The sequence below is a fragment of the Pelodiscus sinensis genome, chromosome 8 (assembly GCF_052426305.1).
Source record: "Pelodiscus sinensis isolate ZL-2025 chromosome 8, ASM5242630v1, whole genome shotgun sequence".
Taxonomy (NCBI): Eukaryota; Metazoa; Chordata; order Testudines; family Trionychidae; genus Pelodiscus; species Pelodiscus sinensis.
In genome coordinates, this window is record NC_143059.1 from 52,198,272 (window position 1) to 52,214,202 (window position 15,931).

Sequence of the window (15,931 nt, forward strand, 5' to 3'; positions counted from 1 at the left end):
CCCTGTGCAGATCCTGGCTGACTCGTGGATTCTCCCATTCACTCAGGCACATGTGCCACGTCCCCATTAGGGATGCAAAATGCTGTTTAAATAAACAGGGCAAGTTGGAGGGGGGGTTGGAGCACCCCTCCACCCTATCTCCACCACAGAGATGGGGGTCTGCTCAAGCCAGGCTTGAATACCCCTGCCTGCGGTGCACTCAGGGCAAGCCCACCTCAGACCTGGACTTCTCCAGCTGGGTTGGAACCCCCCCGCTCCGAGTCATGTGGGGGACTGCTAACCAGTTAACAGTAGCATGTAAGCCTCACCTGTTTAGGGTGAGTCTTACCAGTTAACCAATTAAAAAGTCAATATCAGAGTCCTAATTAGTCAACTTATGAACTCTTTGTTTCTTCCAGTAGGTTTTCAATTGATACCTCTCTGATTCAAAGGTAGCTTCCATTGCTATACAGAGATCTTCTACTGTTTAATGACCCCAAATGGTTTCAACAGTAGACTTGCAAGAGAATGGAGATTGTCTTCTCTGAACTTAGTAACAAAGGTAGTCCACGAGCCTCACTATATAAATCTGTCCCTTCTTGGTACATACTTTCCAAAGCCAATAATAATGGTCGTAGTAATTTTAAGACAACAGGCAAGGTCACTCATGAGAAAGCCAGCAGGTTTTCTCAAGTTGGACTAATATGAACTTCTGACCTAATGTAACTTCTGTATTTTCCAAGACGTTCAGTCCTTTTGTACTCTTGCTGAAAAAGAGTATAATGACATTATATTTATAGCTTTCAAAATGCCTTTTGAAGATGCCTCTTTGTACTTGTGCTAGTTGGAGTTAAGGACTTATGCATTGTTTCTATGAGCAAAGCTTATACTCCACTGGCTGTGTCTAGACTGCATCCCTTTTCCGTAAAAGGGATGCAAATTAGACACATCGCAATTGCAAATGAAGTGGGGATTTAAATCCCCCCGCTTCATTTGCATAAACATGGCTGCCGCTTTTTTCCGGCTCAGAGCTTTGCTGGAAAAAAGCGCCAGTCTAGACGGGGATCTTTCGGAAAATAAAGCCTTTTCCGAAAGATCCCTTATTCCTCTTAAAATAAGGAATAAGGGATCTTTTGGAAAAGGCTTTATTTTCCGAAAGATCCCCGTCTGGACTGGCGCTTTTTTCCGGCAAAGCTCCGAGACGAAAAAAGCGGCAGCCATGTTTATGCAAATGAAGCAGGGGGGATTTAAATCCCCGCTTCATTTGCAATTGTGATGTGTCTAATTTGCATCCCTTTTACGGAAAAGGGATGCAGTCTAGACACAGCCCCACTACGTCTTCCAGAGAAGTTTGCAGCTCCATCAAATTCACAAGCAACCAACTGTATTTGTTTCAATTGACAATGATTTAACACTTTTAAAATATGGTTGTCAGATATGCAACTGATGTGTCTTCTATAACTGAACATCTAGAAATTAACCTATTGACCTACCTCTGGGTATGTCTACACTGCCCTCCTAGTTCGAACTAGGAGGGTAATGTAGGCATACCGCACTTGCAAATGAAGCCCGGGATTTGAATTTCCCGGACTTCATTTGCATAAGCGGGGAGCTGCCATTTTTAAAACCCCGCTGGTTCGAACCCCGTGTAGCCGCGCTGCACGGGGTTCGAACCAGCGGGGTTTTAAAAATGGCGGCTCCCCGCTTATGCAAATGAAGCCCGGGAAATTCAAATCCCGGGCTTCATTTGCAAGTGCGGTATGCCTACATTACCCCGCTAGTTTGAACTAGCGGGGTAGTGTAGACATACCCTCTGATATTAAGATAACATATACAGTGGCTTAATACTTCACAGCCAGGTTCATTGAAGCATTCTTCAGCCATATATTCACATTTTATGAATGTGGTGATAGAGTTCTTTGCTTTTCCAACTGCTGAGTCTTTCACTGTTGCTCTACATGCTTTTATGGCTTGCGGGTGGGATAGCTCAGTAGTCTGAGCATTAGCTTACTAAATGCTGGGTTATGAGCTCAATATTTGAGGGGGCCATTTAGGGATCTGGGGTAAATCTGTCAGGGATGGTACTTGGTCCTGCTGTGAGGACAGGGGACTGTTGATGACCTCTTAAGGTCCCCTCTAGCTCCATGAGATTGATATCAATATATGGAGATATACCTGTCAGTTGAGTTTCTTGCAGAAAGATAGTGAGAATTCACTGATGTTGGTCAGAACCATTGTCCCAATTTCAGGAATAACAAATGGCAATGTATTTAACATTAGCCTCCAGTTTGTAGCATGTTGTATCTCTTATAAAGAGAAAATATGATGTGACAGCTATGTTTATTCACATAAATTGTGTTGTGTCTCTAGCATACTTAGCAGTCTCACTAATTACTTCTAAATTTTGATCTGACAATGAGTGACTTATAAGGTTTTCTGCATGTCACTGCAGTCCAGAGGATTTGTGTTTTGCAGCCTTTTCACATAGTTTCTCAGCATTAGCTTTGCTGATCAGTCTGGCAAACCAAGCTTCTCCACTTTTGCTATATAAATCCACAGTATGCTCACAGTTTGAATACTGCATTCACTTCTGGTCAATGCATCTAAAAAAGATATACTGGAGTTGCAAAAACTGCTGAGAAGGGAAACCTGGGAAGGGGATTTGATGGAGTGGAGGTGTGGCACTCCCTGGTTTCAGCACCTTGCCTGCAGGACAGCACCTGGTTCCCTGCCCCACCTCAACCAGGGCAGCTCCCCCTCAACTCCCCACCCCACTTGAGCCAGGGCAGGTCCTCCCAGCTCCCGCTGCCCCCCTCTACCCCAGTGCTCTCAGGCACCAAGTCATACCTTCCCCTGCAGCTAGGAACAATGCTGGCTCAGGTTTGCCCAGTCCTCTGGCCAGGCCATGAAGTACAGAAGAACAGCTCAGCTCTCATCCCCCGGCTGATCCCACTGGGACAGAGCTCTGCCTGCAGAGCAGGGACCCCCGAATCCTAACTCCAGTGTCTGTAATAAGGTTTATTTATTGTAACAGTTGCTCGCATATGGCAGCCAGACGTTGCTCCAAACAGAGAGTAGGTTAGTGACCCATGGGCCAAGTGTGTCACTTGCCAGGAGTGCAGGGAGCCTGGCCAGTGGGTTCAGGCAGACTCAGCAGGATCTAGCCCACCGGCACCTGAATGATGGACTCCAGTGGCCTCATGGCACTCTCCCATGGGTATGAGTGCACGGTGCACACAGAGGGTGTGAGGTGTCAGTGGAGCAGCAGGGACACAGCCGTGGGGTCCTTCATGGGCAAGATGGCAGCCAGGTCTGCTTTTGCCTCCTGCACCAGGCCAACCTGAGTGTACATCTACCATCACAACAGGACAGGTAATGCTAGCATTAATAACAAAAATACTATTGACGTAATGCTCAAATATATTTTGAAGTATTTTCATTTTATTAAATGGTATTTATTTATTTATACATTGCTCCTCATTAAACAGGTAAGGCATAGGTTATAGGTAGTTGGCCTGCGCTCCAGGAGACAGAAACTTAGAAAAGCATTATTCTTACACTACCCTACAGACATTTGCAAACAAGTAATCTTTTTTTTCCTCACAAATATTTCCACGCTAACAATGCAACATATTATTTACTGACATACTCAGTTAGCAGCAGCTATGACAAGCAAACAATTAAATATATAGATACGAAAAGTAGGGATTTTAAAGATCAGTTGACCAGTCGACTATCTGATAAGCAAATAATCGCTGGAGAGTCGACATGCTAGTTGACTAATTTGTTCCCCCTCCCTTGCTGCCTCTATCTGATCCGGGATCTCCCTGGCTCCGTGCGGTGCTGCTGCTTTGAAATGCGGCTATGGCATTTCAAAACAGCAGCACCACTTGAAGCCCGGGATCAGCTGGGGACTCCCCCGCTGACCCCGGGCTCCACATGGCGGTGCCCCTTTGAAACACTGCAGCCGCATTTCAAAGGAGGCAGCTCCGTCCTATCAACTAACTGAATAATCGATGCAAAAATGCATCAACTATTCAATTAGTCAATTACGCAATACTTAACATCCTTAATCAAAATCAGTCAAAAACACAACAGGTCATTTTTTAAGAAGCTCTGAGAGGATTGTGGTTTGCTGAGGCCTTCAGTAATACTGGTGATATTATTCACAATGGGTAGTCACCATAAAAATCTATCAGTTACAAAATTACAGGCAACCTTTAAACATGAGCAATAAAATTTGTGTGTATTTTATTACCACCTTCCATAAACTCTGTTCATCTGAAAACATACACAAGTTTTTGTGTTATAAAAACTCTCTTGAAGTTACTAGTTTGGTTTGACGCAAATTGACTATTTTCGGCCAAGCACAGAGCAAAGGCGACTTTAACATTTTTCCTGCTCCTTGCAACACATGGCCAGAAGAGCGGGTTAGTGGGGTTGTGAAACTATCTGCCAAATCTAACTTTCCACTGACTTTTCCATCCAGAATGAAGATATATGTATGGCATCACTGCACTATTATTTATCAGCTCAGGTTTTCAACTGACATTATAATATTTAAGTGGTATATCTGACTTCTATGAGTGATGAAACTTTCCTTTTATTTATCTTAAATCATTGAACAATGAAGAGGCCAAATCCTGTTGTTACATCCAGAAATCATTGCACTCAACACTTTGGCCATGATCCTGCAAAGACGTAGTAATGTGTTTAAAGCTAGGCATATGTTTATTTCCACTGACTTCAATAATATGGGGCTTCTCACATGCCCAGGGCAAGGACTTCTTCACTCCGCTGGCTCTCTCTCGACCTTCGAGGGGCAGTGCGCGCTGTCCGGGGTCCTCTGCTCGGTGTCCCAATCCGGTTCCCTTGTTTTAGCCCTTTGACCCTCACACCCGTCCCTGTTTTCCTTTTATTTGTCCCAAGTAATTACAGGCAGTCCCCGGGTTACATGGATCCGACTTACATCGGATCCCTACTTACAAACGGGGTGAGGCAACCCCGCACTAGCTGCTTTCCCCCAGCAGACCAGGGAGACGCGAAGCTAGCGCCCCCCCCCCCCCCCCCCCCCCAGCAGACCAGGGAGATGCGGAGCGGCTTTTCTCAGCAGACACCTCAGCTTGAGAATAAAGGACTGAGGGAAGTGAGGTGTGGGAGAATAAAACTGAGCTCTGGAGAAATGTTTGGCTAGAGTTTCCCCTACAATATGTACCAGTTCCAACTTACATACAAATTCAACTTAAGAACAAACCTACAGTCCCTATCTTGTACGTAACCCGGGGACTGCCTGTACTTGGTTTCCTGGGCTCAGTGGACCCTCCCCATAGGCTGGGGGAGGTCCTTTAGATGTGGACGGGCTAACGCCTGCCCACCTCCCAGATTCCAATAGGCAAGGACTTCTTCACAAGACTGAGGGCACAGTTTCCCCTAGGGAACTAAGGCTGTGTCTAGACTGCAGGGTTTTTTCGAAAAAAGTAGCCTTTTTTCGAAAAAACTTCACCTGAATCTTGACTACAGTCGCGTTCTTTCGAAATTAAATAGAAAGAAAGCGGCTTTTCTTTCGACGGGGGTACTCCTCATTTCATGAGGAAGAACGCCTTTTTTCGAAAGTGCTCTTTCGAAAAAAAGGCATTCTTGAATGCAAACAGGGCTTTTTCGAAAGAGAGCATCCAGACTTGCCTGGGTGCTCTCTTTCGAAAAAGCGGCTCACTTTTTCGAAAGAAGAGGTTGCAGTCTAGACGTAGCCAAAGTGTGCAACTGGTTCTACACACTATTCATTGCTAATGCCTGGATTAACTGCCAGACTTTGCAAAATCTGGGTGTATGTCTAATGATTTAGTTAATAAAGGTTATGCCTAAAAGTAACAGAAAATTAAAGGTGTGGGAGTAATAGGTCAGACCCATTCGATTATATTAATTATTTGGTGCCATTATAAAATATGCTCATGCACTCCCAGCCGTCCCACTGCTTCCCCTCTGTCAGCTCCCCAGCCATCCCACTGCCTCAGCCCCTTCCCCGGCGACCCCCCTTGCACGCGCTGTTGTCCCGCCTCTGCCCCTCGGGGCTCCCTCACCCTTGCTCGCCTCCATGGCGTTCGGAGCCGCCCTTCACCTCTGGGCGGAGCCCGGCGTCCCGTCCCCAGGGCAACTCGGAGGCGGAGCTAGTGGGCCACAGCTAAGCGGAGATTGGCCCAGCGGACTCCTCAAACGTGGACGGGGCGCGGCGCCGCCCTCCCACCGGGGGTTGCGCCGCTGCTGGGACAGAGGGAAAACAACAACCTGCTCAACTCCGGGTATTCCTCCGCCTGAGGCTTCTAGAGCCGAACTTCAAAAGCCCACGCACCAGTGTGTATCCATGCGCCCGGCGGGCCCCCTTTCTTCTCTTTCCCCCCCCCCCTCCCCCCCCAGCCATCAACCAACAGTGCCCTAGGTCCGAGGCTCATCCCTCCCAGCCAGGTCCCCTTCCCCTACCCTGATTGTGGTTGCGAAGTGTTTCAAGGCCTCTGGCCAACCCTGTATCCCTCCACTCGCAGGGTTACAGAGCGAGGGGCCCAGTAGGTAACACCTGTGGGGTGGGGGATCTCAGCGGGCATGGGGTGGGGGTGGCTCCTTGTGGAGTGAGTCACTGGCCTTGGTGCAAAGGGCTCGTTAGGTTCCTGGGGAAAGCTAAGCAGAGGCTATGGCAGGCAGGGGGTTGCTGCCAGAAAAACACACAGTTCCTAAGGGCTGCAGTGGTTTATGGTGAACGATACTAAAGGTTGAAGGGATGCCGTGGCAGAGGGGAAGCAGGGGATTGGCGGAGAGATGGGCAGTGGTGGGTGATGCTAGAACAGGGTATTTCTCAGATGCGGCCACTGAGGGCTTTTCTTGCTCCCACAGCTTCTGCTAGTGACTGGGAGGTGGAGAAAGCAACTGCTCAGCCCTCCCTCTCTGAAGCCACAGTTTTACAAACTCCAGAGGAGCAAGCAGCAGGTGTGAGTTCCCTACCTTCCTGGGGGCAGCAGGGCTCAGGCTTTTGGCTTCAGCCCTGGGGTAGCAGACCGTAGACACCATCAATGGAGCTTCAGGCTCCAGTTGCAGACTCTGGCCCCAACTACGTAATATGGGGTGCTAGCCCAGGCTCACTACCCTCATTTACCTCTGGCCTGCACTGCCAGCCTACCCAACTCTCCATCCAGGGTTTAATTTGTTCTCCATGTTGTTGAGGCTGAGTAAGTCTGCTGTGGTATTTGTATGTTTGCTAGTATTGTTTTTCATGGCCTCTCAGCTAGGTAGCAAATTTGCTTTTGTGAAGTGATATAACACAAATACCACTTTTTGCAGCAACAGATGTATTAGCTAGCAAGTATAATTTATTAAAAAGCAAAAACAGCTAACAAGATATAACAACATGCAAAGTACTTTATTTGTGTTTCTATTCTGTGTAGTCTAGTTAAGAATAAAGACAGTTACATTATTTTTATTTGAGTTTTCAACCAAGAAACCCCTTACATGTCCAAATCATTTAATTCATTTATGTATGTGTATATTATTTTTCCTAAAGTTGATATACATATTTTAGGAAAAATTGTTAGAGCGAAAATGGGTGGCCACACTCTGAGGCAAAAATTTATTGCAAGAGCCCCTGTGCCAGAAGGATAGCTGGCATAGAGGAAATAACCATGTCTCCTACCAGAGGAATATATCTGCTTTGAGTGAGGTGGCCTAGGTGGAACCTAAGAATCTGTGATGAACAAAGGGGACATAATGGCTCCCGGCAGAGGGATATGTACTGAATGAGGTGGTGTCTTGTAGTTCTAGTGCAATGTTCTGTGGTAGGTCAGAAGCGCATCATAGCTCCTGGCAGAGGAATGGCTGTATCTATAAAGAAAGCTAATTTTTTCCCCCCAATGTCTGACCATTTTGGATTAAGAAAGTGTGTGCATGCCACAATATAATGTGAATCAAACCAAATTTTAATGAGGTATAAGATGCATTTTTATTTAAACAAAAGTATTTAAGAGAGGAAGAAGAATGGGAGGCTGTTGAATTTGTTAGGAGGTGACAGAACTGAGCAATTCCTAAAATTTGGATCTTTAATAGATAACACCTCAAAAAATGATCAAACAGATTTTTCTAAAACAAGTCTGGAAGACATCTTAAGCAATTTGAAAAAGAGGATTTTGTTGTACTTCGAGAAGAGCTCTGTGTGTACTCAAAGTTGCTTTTTAATTTCATTGGGTGACCATTAGTTCTTGTGTTGCTTATTCATTTTCTCCATACCAATCTGGATTTTATAGACCTCTTTCATATTCCCCCGTTAGCTGTCTCTTGTCCAAGCTGAAAAGTTAGTTTTTTAAAACTCTTCTCATATGGAAGCTGTTCCATACTCCTAATCATTTTAATTGCCCTTCTCTGTACCCTCTCCAACTCAGTATATGTATGTGTATATATTATTTATTATTTAGATGGTACAACCAGAACTGCACACCGTATTCAAGATGAGAGCATACCATGGAATTATATAATAAAAGTGGAGAAGTTTTGTTTGCTAGCCAATGCAGGCAACCTATGTAAAGAGGCTACAAAGCACCAGTCCTTTAGACTGCATCAACATGCAGAAAGCCTTATAAGCCAATGACTGTCAAAGCCAATTTTAGAAGTACTTAAAAGGCTGTTAAAAATGCTGGAGGCACAGTTTATTTCAACACACATGGCTGTCACATCATACTTTCTCTTTAAGCAAGAGATACTATATCTACAAACTAGAGGCCAATGTTAAATGTATTGTCATTTGTTAATCCTAAAGTTAGACATTGCTTCCAACCAAGATGATCAAATACTGCAAGAAACTCAACTGATTGGTTAGAAATATATAGTTAAACAGTGAAAGTCTCACACCACATTCAGAAAATGTGCCCAAAATGGCCAATGAATGCATCGTTGCAAAGGGGTATCAAGCATTAAGACACTGAATATGTTATGTTGCTATCAATGATAGGTAGGTTAATTACTAGATAGTCAGGTTAAATAGAACACATCAACTGTATCTCTGACAACCCACACCATAGAAGAGAGTTAAATCATTGTCAATTAAACCCCAAACAGATAGCTGCTTGTGCATGTGATGGAGTTTCAAACTTTTCTGGAAGACATAGTGGAGTATAAACTTTGCTCAGAGAAAAGCATAACTCTAATCTCTCCTACAAATACTGCAGAGGCTATATATATTCCAACTAAGGATGTTAAATATTGGTTAATTTACTAGTTGATTAAATTTCCATCAACTAGTCGATAGGCACTTCCGCATTCCTCCTTTGAAATGTACAAGAGCCCCCGAGGAATGTGGAACTCCACGTGCAGCCCAGGACCAGATGGAAGTACTGCTGACTTGGGGCTGCACGCAGGCATGCCAGTTTTGAAATGTAGAAGAGTCCCCAGCTGGGGGCTATTGTGCATTTCAAAGTGGAAGCGCCCTCAAGGACCCCGGGCTCCATATTGTGCTGCCAATTTGAAATGCCATGCAGAGCCCAGGGAATCCCCAGCTGACCCCGGGCTCTGCGCTCCGCGCGTAATTTCAGCAGAGCCAGGGCTCAGCTATGCGGCATTGCTGCTTTGAAGTACCCTCTTTCCCCTTCCCCCCCCATATAATAGAGGCAGCAAGGGGAGGGGGAATCGACTAGTCAACTCAACTATCTGATAAGCATTTGCTTATCAGATAGTCGACTAGTCTTTAACATCCTTAACTCCAACTAGTACAAGTACAAAGTGTTGAATCTTCAAAGGGCATTTAAAAAGCTATACATTTAATGTCTTCATTATACTCTTTCAACAAGAGTGCAAAAGGATTCAATGTTTTGGAAAATACAGAAGGCACATTGTCAAAAGTTCATTAGTTCAACTTGGGAAAAACTTGCTGGCTTTCTCATGAGTGATCCTTGGCTGTTGTCTTAAAATTACTGGAACCATTATTATTGGCTTTGGAAAGTATGTACCAAGAAGGGACAGATCTATATAGTGAAGTTCATGGACTACTTTTGTTACTAAGTTCAGAGAAGACAATCGCCATTCTCTTGCAAGTCTATTATTGAAACCAGCTGGGTCAATTAAACAGTAGAGGATCTTTGTAGAGCAATGGAAGCTGCTCTTGGATCAGAGAAGTAGCCATTGAAAACTTACTGGAAGAAACCAAGACTTCAGTTCAGAAGTTGACTAATTAGAACTCTGATATTGACTCCTTAATGAAGAGGACAAAAGGTGTTTGCCAAGCCATATGAAAAAGTAAAGTACCCAGATTGGATTCTTACAGCTCTATAACATCTGTCACATGTAGTAGACAAATGTGTCTAAGTTTTATGTGTGTGATCATTTAGAAACATGTTAGATCTAATAAAATCATCATGAAGCATTTTTCTTTTTTACTTTGGTGTCCTACCACCCACCTTCATCCTAACAGTCTCACCTTCCCCTCCCCTGTATTTTTGAGCACACACACGAGGGATGTTAAATTGCAAGTAATCAGCTAATCAAGTAGTCAATGGAATTTCCTTCGACTGCTTGGATAAACTTAAACAAAAATGGTCTGGTAGCACTTTATAGACCAACAAAACATGTACGTGGTATCATGAGCTTTCGTGGGCACAGCCCACTTCTTCAGATAACAGGAGTTTTGAGTTTAGAATATGCAGACCCAAAAATTAGTCTACTTGATTAGTCAATGGGGGGAACTGCAGAGCCGCAGCTAGGAGCTAATCACACTGCAGCTCTGCCTTTTAAATGTTTGTGGTGTTTTCCCAAATTAATGCTGAGTTATTTTCCTCCTTTTGTTAATTTTTTTTGCTACACTCAGGCTTTGTGCTTGTGAGAGGGGAAGTATTGCCTCTTAGAGGTGCCCAGGAGTGGTATGTAATTGCTCCAGGTTACTGGGTAGGAGTTCACACTTGTTTAGTAGCATATTGTTGAAAAGGAACCCCTACATACTGAAACTGGCCCTGATTGCTGCCAGCTGTGACTGTGAAGGGTTACAGTAACAATAGTCACACCTATAACTTTCTATTCACAGTCATGATGCAGACATGTGTGATGGTTAGACTTGGCATACACTTTGCCTAATCATTCTCAGCTGATCTCAGAGCCATAGACAACAGTGCAATGAAACAAACCAACTATTATTAATTATCTGACATCAGTAAATAGGCTGGTAAAATACAGAAAGTAATTGGCTTGTGTTTAAAATACCTTTTGGCTGAACTATCTTAGCTGTATTTTAGTTTTTAGGATTTTTTGAAATATATATTGCTACCTTAGAGTTAGAGCCTTCTTTACTCTCAGACTCAACGTAAAATGCTTTGAGCAACTTGGTCAAGTAGCTGCATAGAGGCACTACATTAATTTTCCTATCAGCTTAGATGGTATGAACCCCATTTATGAGAACCCTAACCCATTTATTAATGGGCACAGATGTGGCTTAATGGGTTGTCAGCATCAGCAAAGTTGAAGGGTGCCACATGTAGGTCATCCAATGAGAGTTAGTGGCAGTGCTCTAATTTGTAAATGCTGATTTTTCTACATTAGTTGAGTTGCAGCCGCTGGCTGAAAGCAGCATGATGGTCTCTTCACAGCTCCAATGTTTTCCTAGCTTGGGAGAGTGAGTGATGAGACAGTTTGAAATAAGAAGAGGTTTTAATTGCACATTTTATGGTAGCTAAAAATCCCCCCGAGCCAAACCGTCTGCCTGCTGTAGTGACAGAGTGCTGTGTTCAGATGCTGGGCTGAGCCATTGTTTATAGAATGAGTTGTGAAGGAACACTTGCAAATAAATTCTATCCTGGTGTTTCAGTAGCAGATTTACCAGGCCATTAAGATCTCTAGCATAAACCCTTTGGCTACATCTACACTACAAGTTTTTTCGGCAGAAAATATGCTAAAGTCGCGACATCATTAGCATATTTTCTGCCATTTCTTTTTGTGCAAGGGGTTTTTGCGCATAAGGATCTTGTGCAAAATGGAAGCGGCTACACTGCTTCTTTTTGCGCAAAACCTCTTGCTCAAAAAGAAATGGCAGAAAATATGCTAATTATGTCACAACTTATGCCAATGAGCATATTTTCTGCTGAAAAAAAACTTATAATGTAGATGTAGCCTTTGACATGGAGATTAACTTGGCCCATAGCAAGAAACTGATTGAGCAAAACTGCGGAGACATAGATCAAAAAATCCCTACAAGCATAGACAGTTCATTCAGACATGTTCTTTGTCAAGGCCCAGGCTAGTTATGTTAGAAGTAAGAATGGTGTGACAAGGTGCTGGACAAGGAGTTGCTGATTTAGCCCTCTGTTGTGCCAGCTCTTATTTAGGGGAAAAAAATAAAGCTGGCTGGAAACAACCTGGCCCTAATTGGGGGAGCAGAGACAATTGCCATCTAATTACCCTGGGGCTGTATAAAAGCTTCCTGGAAGGAAACCAAGGCAGACACAGAAAGAAAGGGAAAAGGCGGGGGAGTAGGAACAGGGAGGTAGTGCTTCCCTCCATGTCCCTTCCTCCTAACAAAGGTGAAATGCCAACTCTTCATAGTGGAAACTATGGTGGGAACAAGCTTGTGAATAACTTGCACTAGTGAATACTAACCCTGCAGTCTCAGAGTGACTGTGTGGTCCTAGTAGAGGCAAGAGCTAAGGGGGCCTTGTCATGCTGTGTTATGTGTGGCATTACTATTATTCTATCCTTATTTTTGTGCTACTCTTGGAGAGGTGCTAACTTCAAAGCTAGGCACCCTAGCAAGCAGTTGATGCTCTCCATTGCCCAGTTATGAAGGCAGACACAATCACATGGTGTCCCCGGCTGATTCTTTTGTTCTGTTTGTGCATACCTGTGTCCTTAGAAGATCAATAGTTTGTGTATGGTTGTTTGCTATAAAAATGTCTAGGAATGTCTGTGTAATTTTAATTAAGACCTCCAAAAAACAGTTCATAAAAAAAAAACCCAGATGCTTTAACATTGGACAGCAGCCAAGTTGTATGCAAGACCTGAGTACGTTTCTTCATTGCCTATAGCAGTTGAAGTGACATTATCCAACACCTTCAAAGCAAGAAGCACAGATATGCTGATAAACATTTACTTTTAACAGCAAGTGTTTCAGGATTTATCTGAGGCAAGACATAGAAGCTGAAAAAGTTTTTGCCAGTGAGGGATGTTTGCTTACCATTCAGTGCAGCACAGACACAGTTCTGGTTTAGCAACTGTACATCAAAATTAATTAGGAAATGGTACCAACATTTTTCATTGTTCGCACAAAATCTGAGGCAATCAATGGCAACATCTTAGCCCCTTTATCCAGTGACGTACAGCTTGAATTAGGAAAAAAAGTTTGTTACACTTATTGTGGATGTGTCAAACAGGAGCAAAAACTATTCCTTGTTTTTACAGTGTTTCCCACCAGGTTGTGTTTGCACAAAAATTGTTTTTTCATCTCTACCTTGAGAAACATCAAATTTGCAGTGTACATTCATCCAGCAAGTAACTGAGAAGTATTCATAGTGACAAGTTTGTTAGAATGTATGCGGACACTTCCAATACTAATTTTGGGGGTGCCAGATGTGAAATGCGGTGAAAACTCCAGACCAGCTTATGAAAAGTTTTGGATGTAGTGCACATAAGTTAAATGCATAATTGCCTCTAAACTGTAAAATCAACTGTCTACCTCTGGATGTAGAGAGCTTTGCTATAAAGATTTACACATACTTTCATATCTGCACAGTGCATGTTAAAAAGCTGAAAGGCTTCTGTCAATTTGTTGAAAATTGACAATAGAAAAATTACTAGAGCACAGCAGCACATGATTCCTCTCGCTGGGACCAGCAATACACAGAATGTTGTTGATTTTCACTTAGAGTATTTTTTCTCAAGATAAATACCTGAGACTGCTGAAGAAACTATTTGATGATCCTGTCACACAACTGTGACTTCTATTTGCCAGTAAACAAACTGCCATGTTTCAAAAATAACGGAGACAATAGAGGAAAAATGATTCAGTGACAGAAGTTCCCTTCATGTTAACTTATTGAAAAGATTTGGAGAAAGATTTGTCACAGCAGAAGAGGAGAACCTGCTGTACACGCTTGTAGAATGCAGGCAATTGAAAGAAAAGAAGTTTTACAATGTAGCTGACAATTTTTACATAGCATGCTTGTCCTATTTAGAGCACTGGAAATCTGCCTTTGAGTGCACTGAAAAGTTTGAGTGGACTCTGCTGAGGAATAAGCTGCAGTGAGAACAAATGCAAGACGGACTCAATGCATACCACACCAGAATTTCTACCTTGAATATGTTGGATGAGAATTGGCTCTTTGATGAGTGGTCTAATGCAAAAATCAGTTGTCTCCACTCTCCAGTTGTCTTTCAGACTGGAACCATCAGAAATCACCCATCAATGAAAGGTGGCAAAATTGAGAGGTGCAGTACAATACACAGACCTAGCCAAGGCTGTGGAATTTGTGCTAAATCTGCCAGCTACTACAGCACAGATTGAACATGTCCTTTCAGTTGTGAACATGGGCAGTTGGTGAAGGGAAGGCTGGGGGAGGCAAGTCCCCAGCCCCACCTCCGCCGCCCCTCCCCCCCATCAGGAGGCAGGGCAGTGCGCCACACATGCCTCCTCTACTGAGGGGAGGGACCAGGCACACACTCGCCTCAGCCCTGGAGCACCAGGGGAGGGAGGAGGGTGCACACCATGGCCCCAGCCTCCCTTGTCTTGGAGCACAAGGAGGGAGGATGGTGGGGGCAGCAACACTCTGCCCCAAGAACTCCTATAGCAGGCATTCTGGGGACAGAGAGTATGGTCGGGACCATGTCTGGTGGTTTGGGAAGGCAAAGCCTTCCCCCACCTAGGCTCCCGGATGCCCATGATTGCAAATGATGTGTGGTCTCCTGAAAATCATATCTAAATGTCTCCACCATGAAGGCCGTCTTATGTGTGAGAGTTTACGTTTCTCAGGACTATACTGCATTCCTTGACAAGTTTGCTGAAAGACAAGCAAACCCTGTAGAAAAACAGCATCCTCAGTGAAATATAACTGGTGTCAAGCAGCTTCACACCCTGAAAAATGGCAAGACAGGGAACAATGCCAGTAACTACTAGGGATGTTAAAATGCATTTATTTAAGTAAACATGTAACTGCTGAAAATTTCAGTGGTTACACAGGGCTGTGGCGAGGAAGTGGCTCCCCAGGAGCCAATGCGGTGGGGAGCTAGCTTATAAGATGGCTCCCTGCATACACTCACTCCCACCTCCCCCTCCCACACTGCTGCCTCTGTAACTCATCCCTATCCCAGTACAAGCTTATTCCAGTCCCACTCTCTCCCTACCCAGGCCAAGTCTATGTCTACGCTCCCAAGTTTTGTCACCAAAAATGGCCTTTTGGCAACAAATCTGTGATAGCGGTCACACTGCCATGTGACAAAAAACTGCCACTGAACTGTAGCACAACTGACCAAAAAACTCTCCACCAAACCCCCACACACTCAAAAAGTAGACTTCCTATTTCATTCTTATATGAACACTGGAACAATATATATAAGTTGCGCTCTCATAAATTTTCACAGCATTGCTATTTCAGTAGCATGTTGATATATTGTATTAGAATAAGCTACCATCACCCTGAAATTGGTTCAGATATGATTAAGTGTCAGGTGGGAGAAATATGCATGAAAGAAAAGTACATTTTTAAAAAAGCACAACAGTTCCTGGACTACAGGAAAAAACATATGTCCTTAGCAACTATAGTTATCAGTGTTTAAAGAATGCTATGTTCTGTCATATAATTCAGTTCCATTTCTTTTCTCCTTTAATCAATATCATCCATATGATAAGTAAATGTCACTATTTTTATATCATTAAAATCCATTCATAAATTGATACAAGGTTATCAAATTGAATTTGTTTTAACACTCATAAAAAAGATTTTACAACTAT

At 43.7% G+C, this 15,931-nt stretch overlaps 1 protein-coding gene across 1 annotated transcript in view; it reads right to left on the reverse strand.

The window, feature by feature from the left end:
- FANK1 (fibronectin type III and ankyrin repeat domains 1) overlaps positions 1–6,277 on the reverse strand; it is a 90,533-nt gene extending 84,256 nt beyond the window's left edge. The window contains 1 exon segment of the mRNA XM_075935286.2: positions 6,057–6,277. Coding sequence (XP_075791401.2) covers positions 6,057–6,072 — 16 coding nt within the window. The 5' untranslated portion in view covers positions 6,073–6,277.
- Between the last annotated feature and the right edge of the window lie 9,654 nt (positions 6,278–15,931).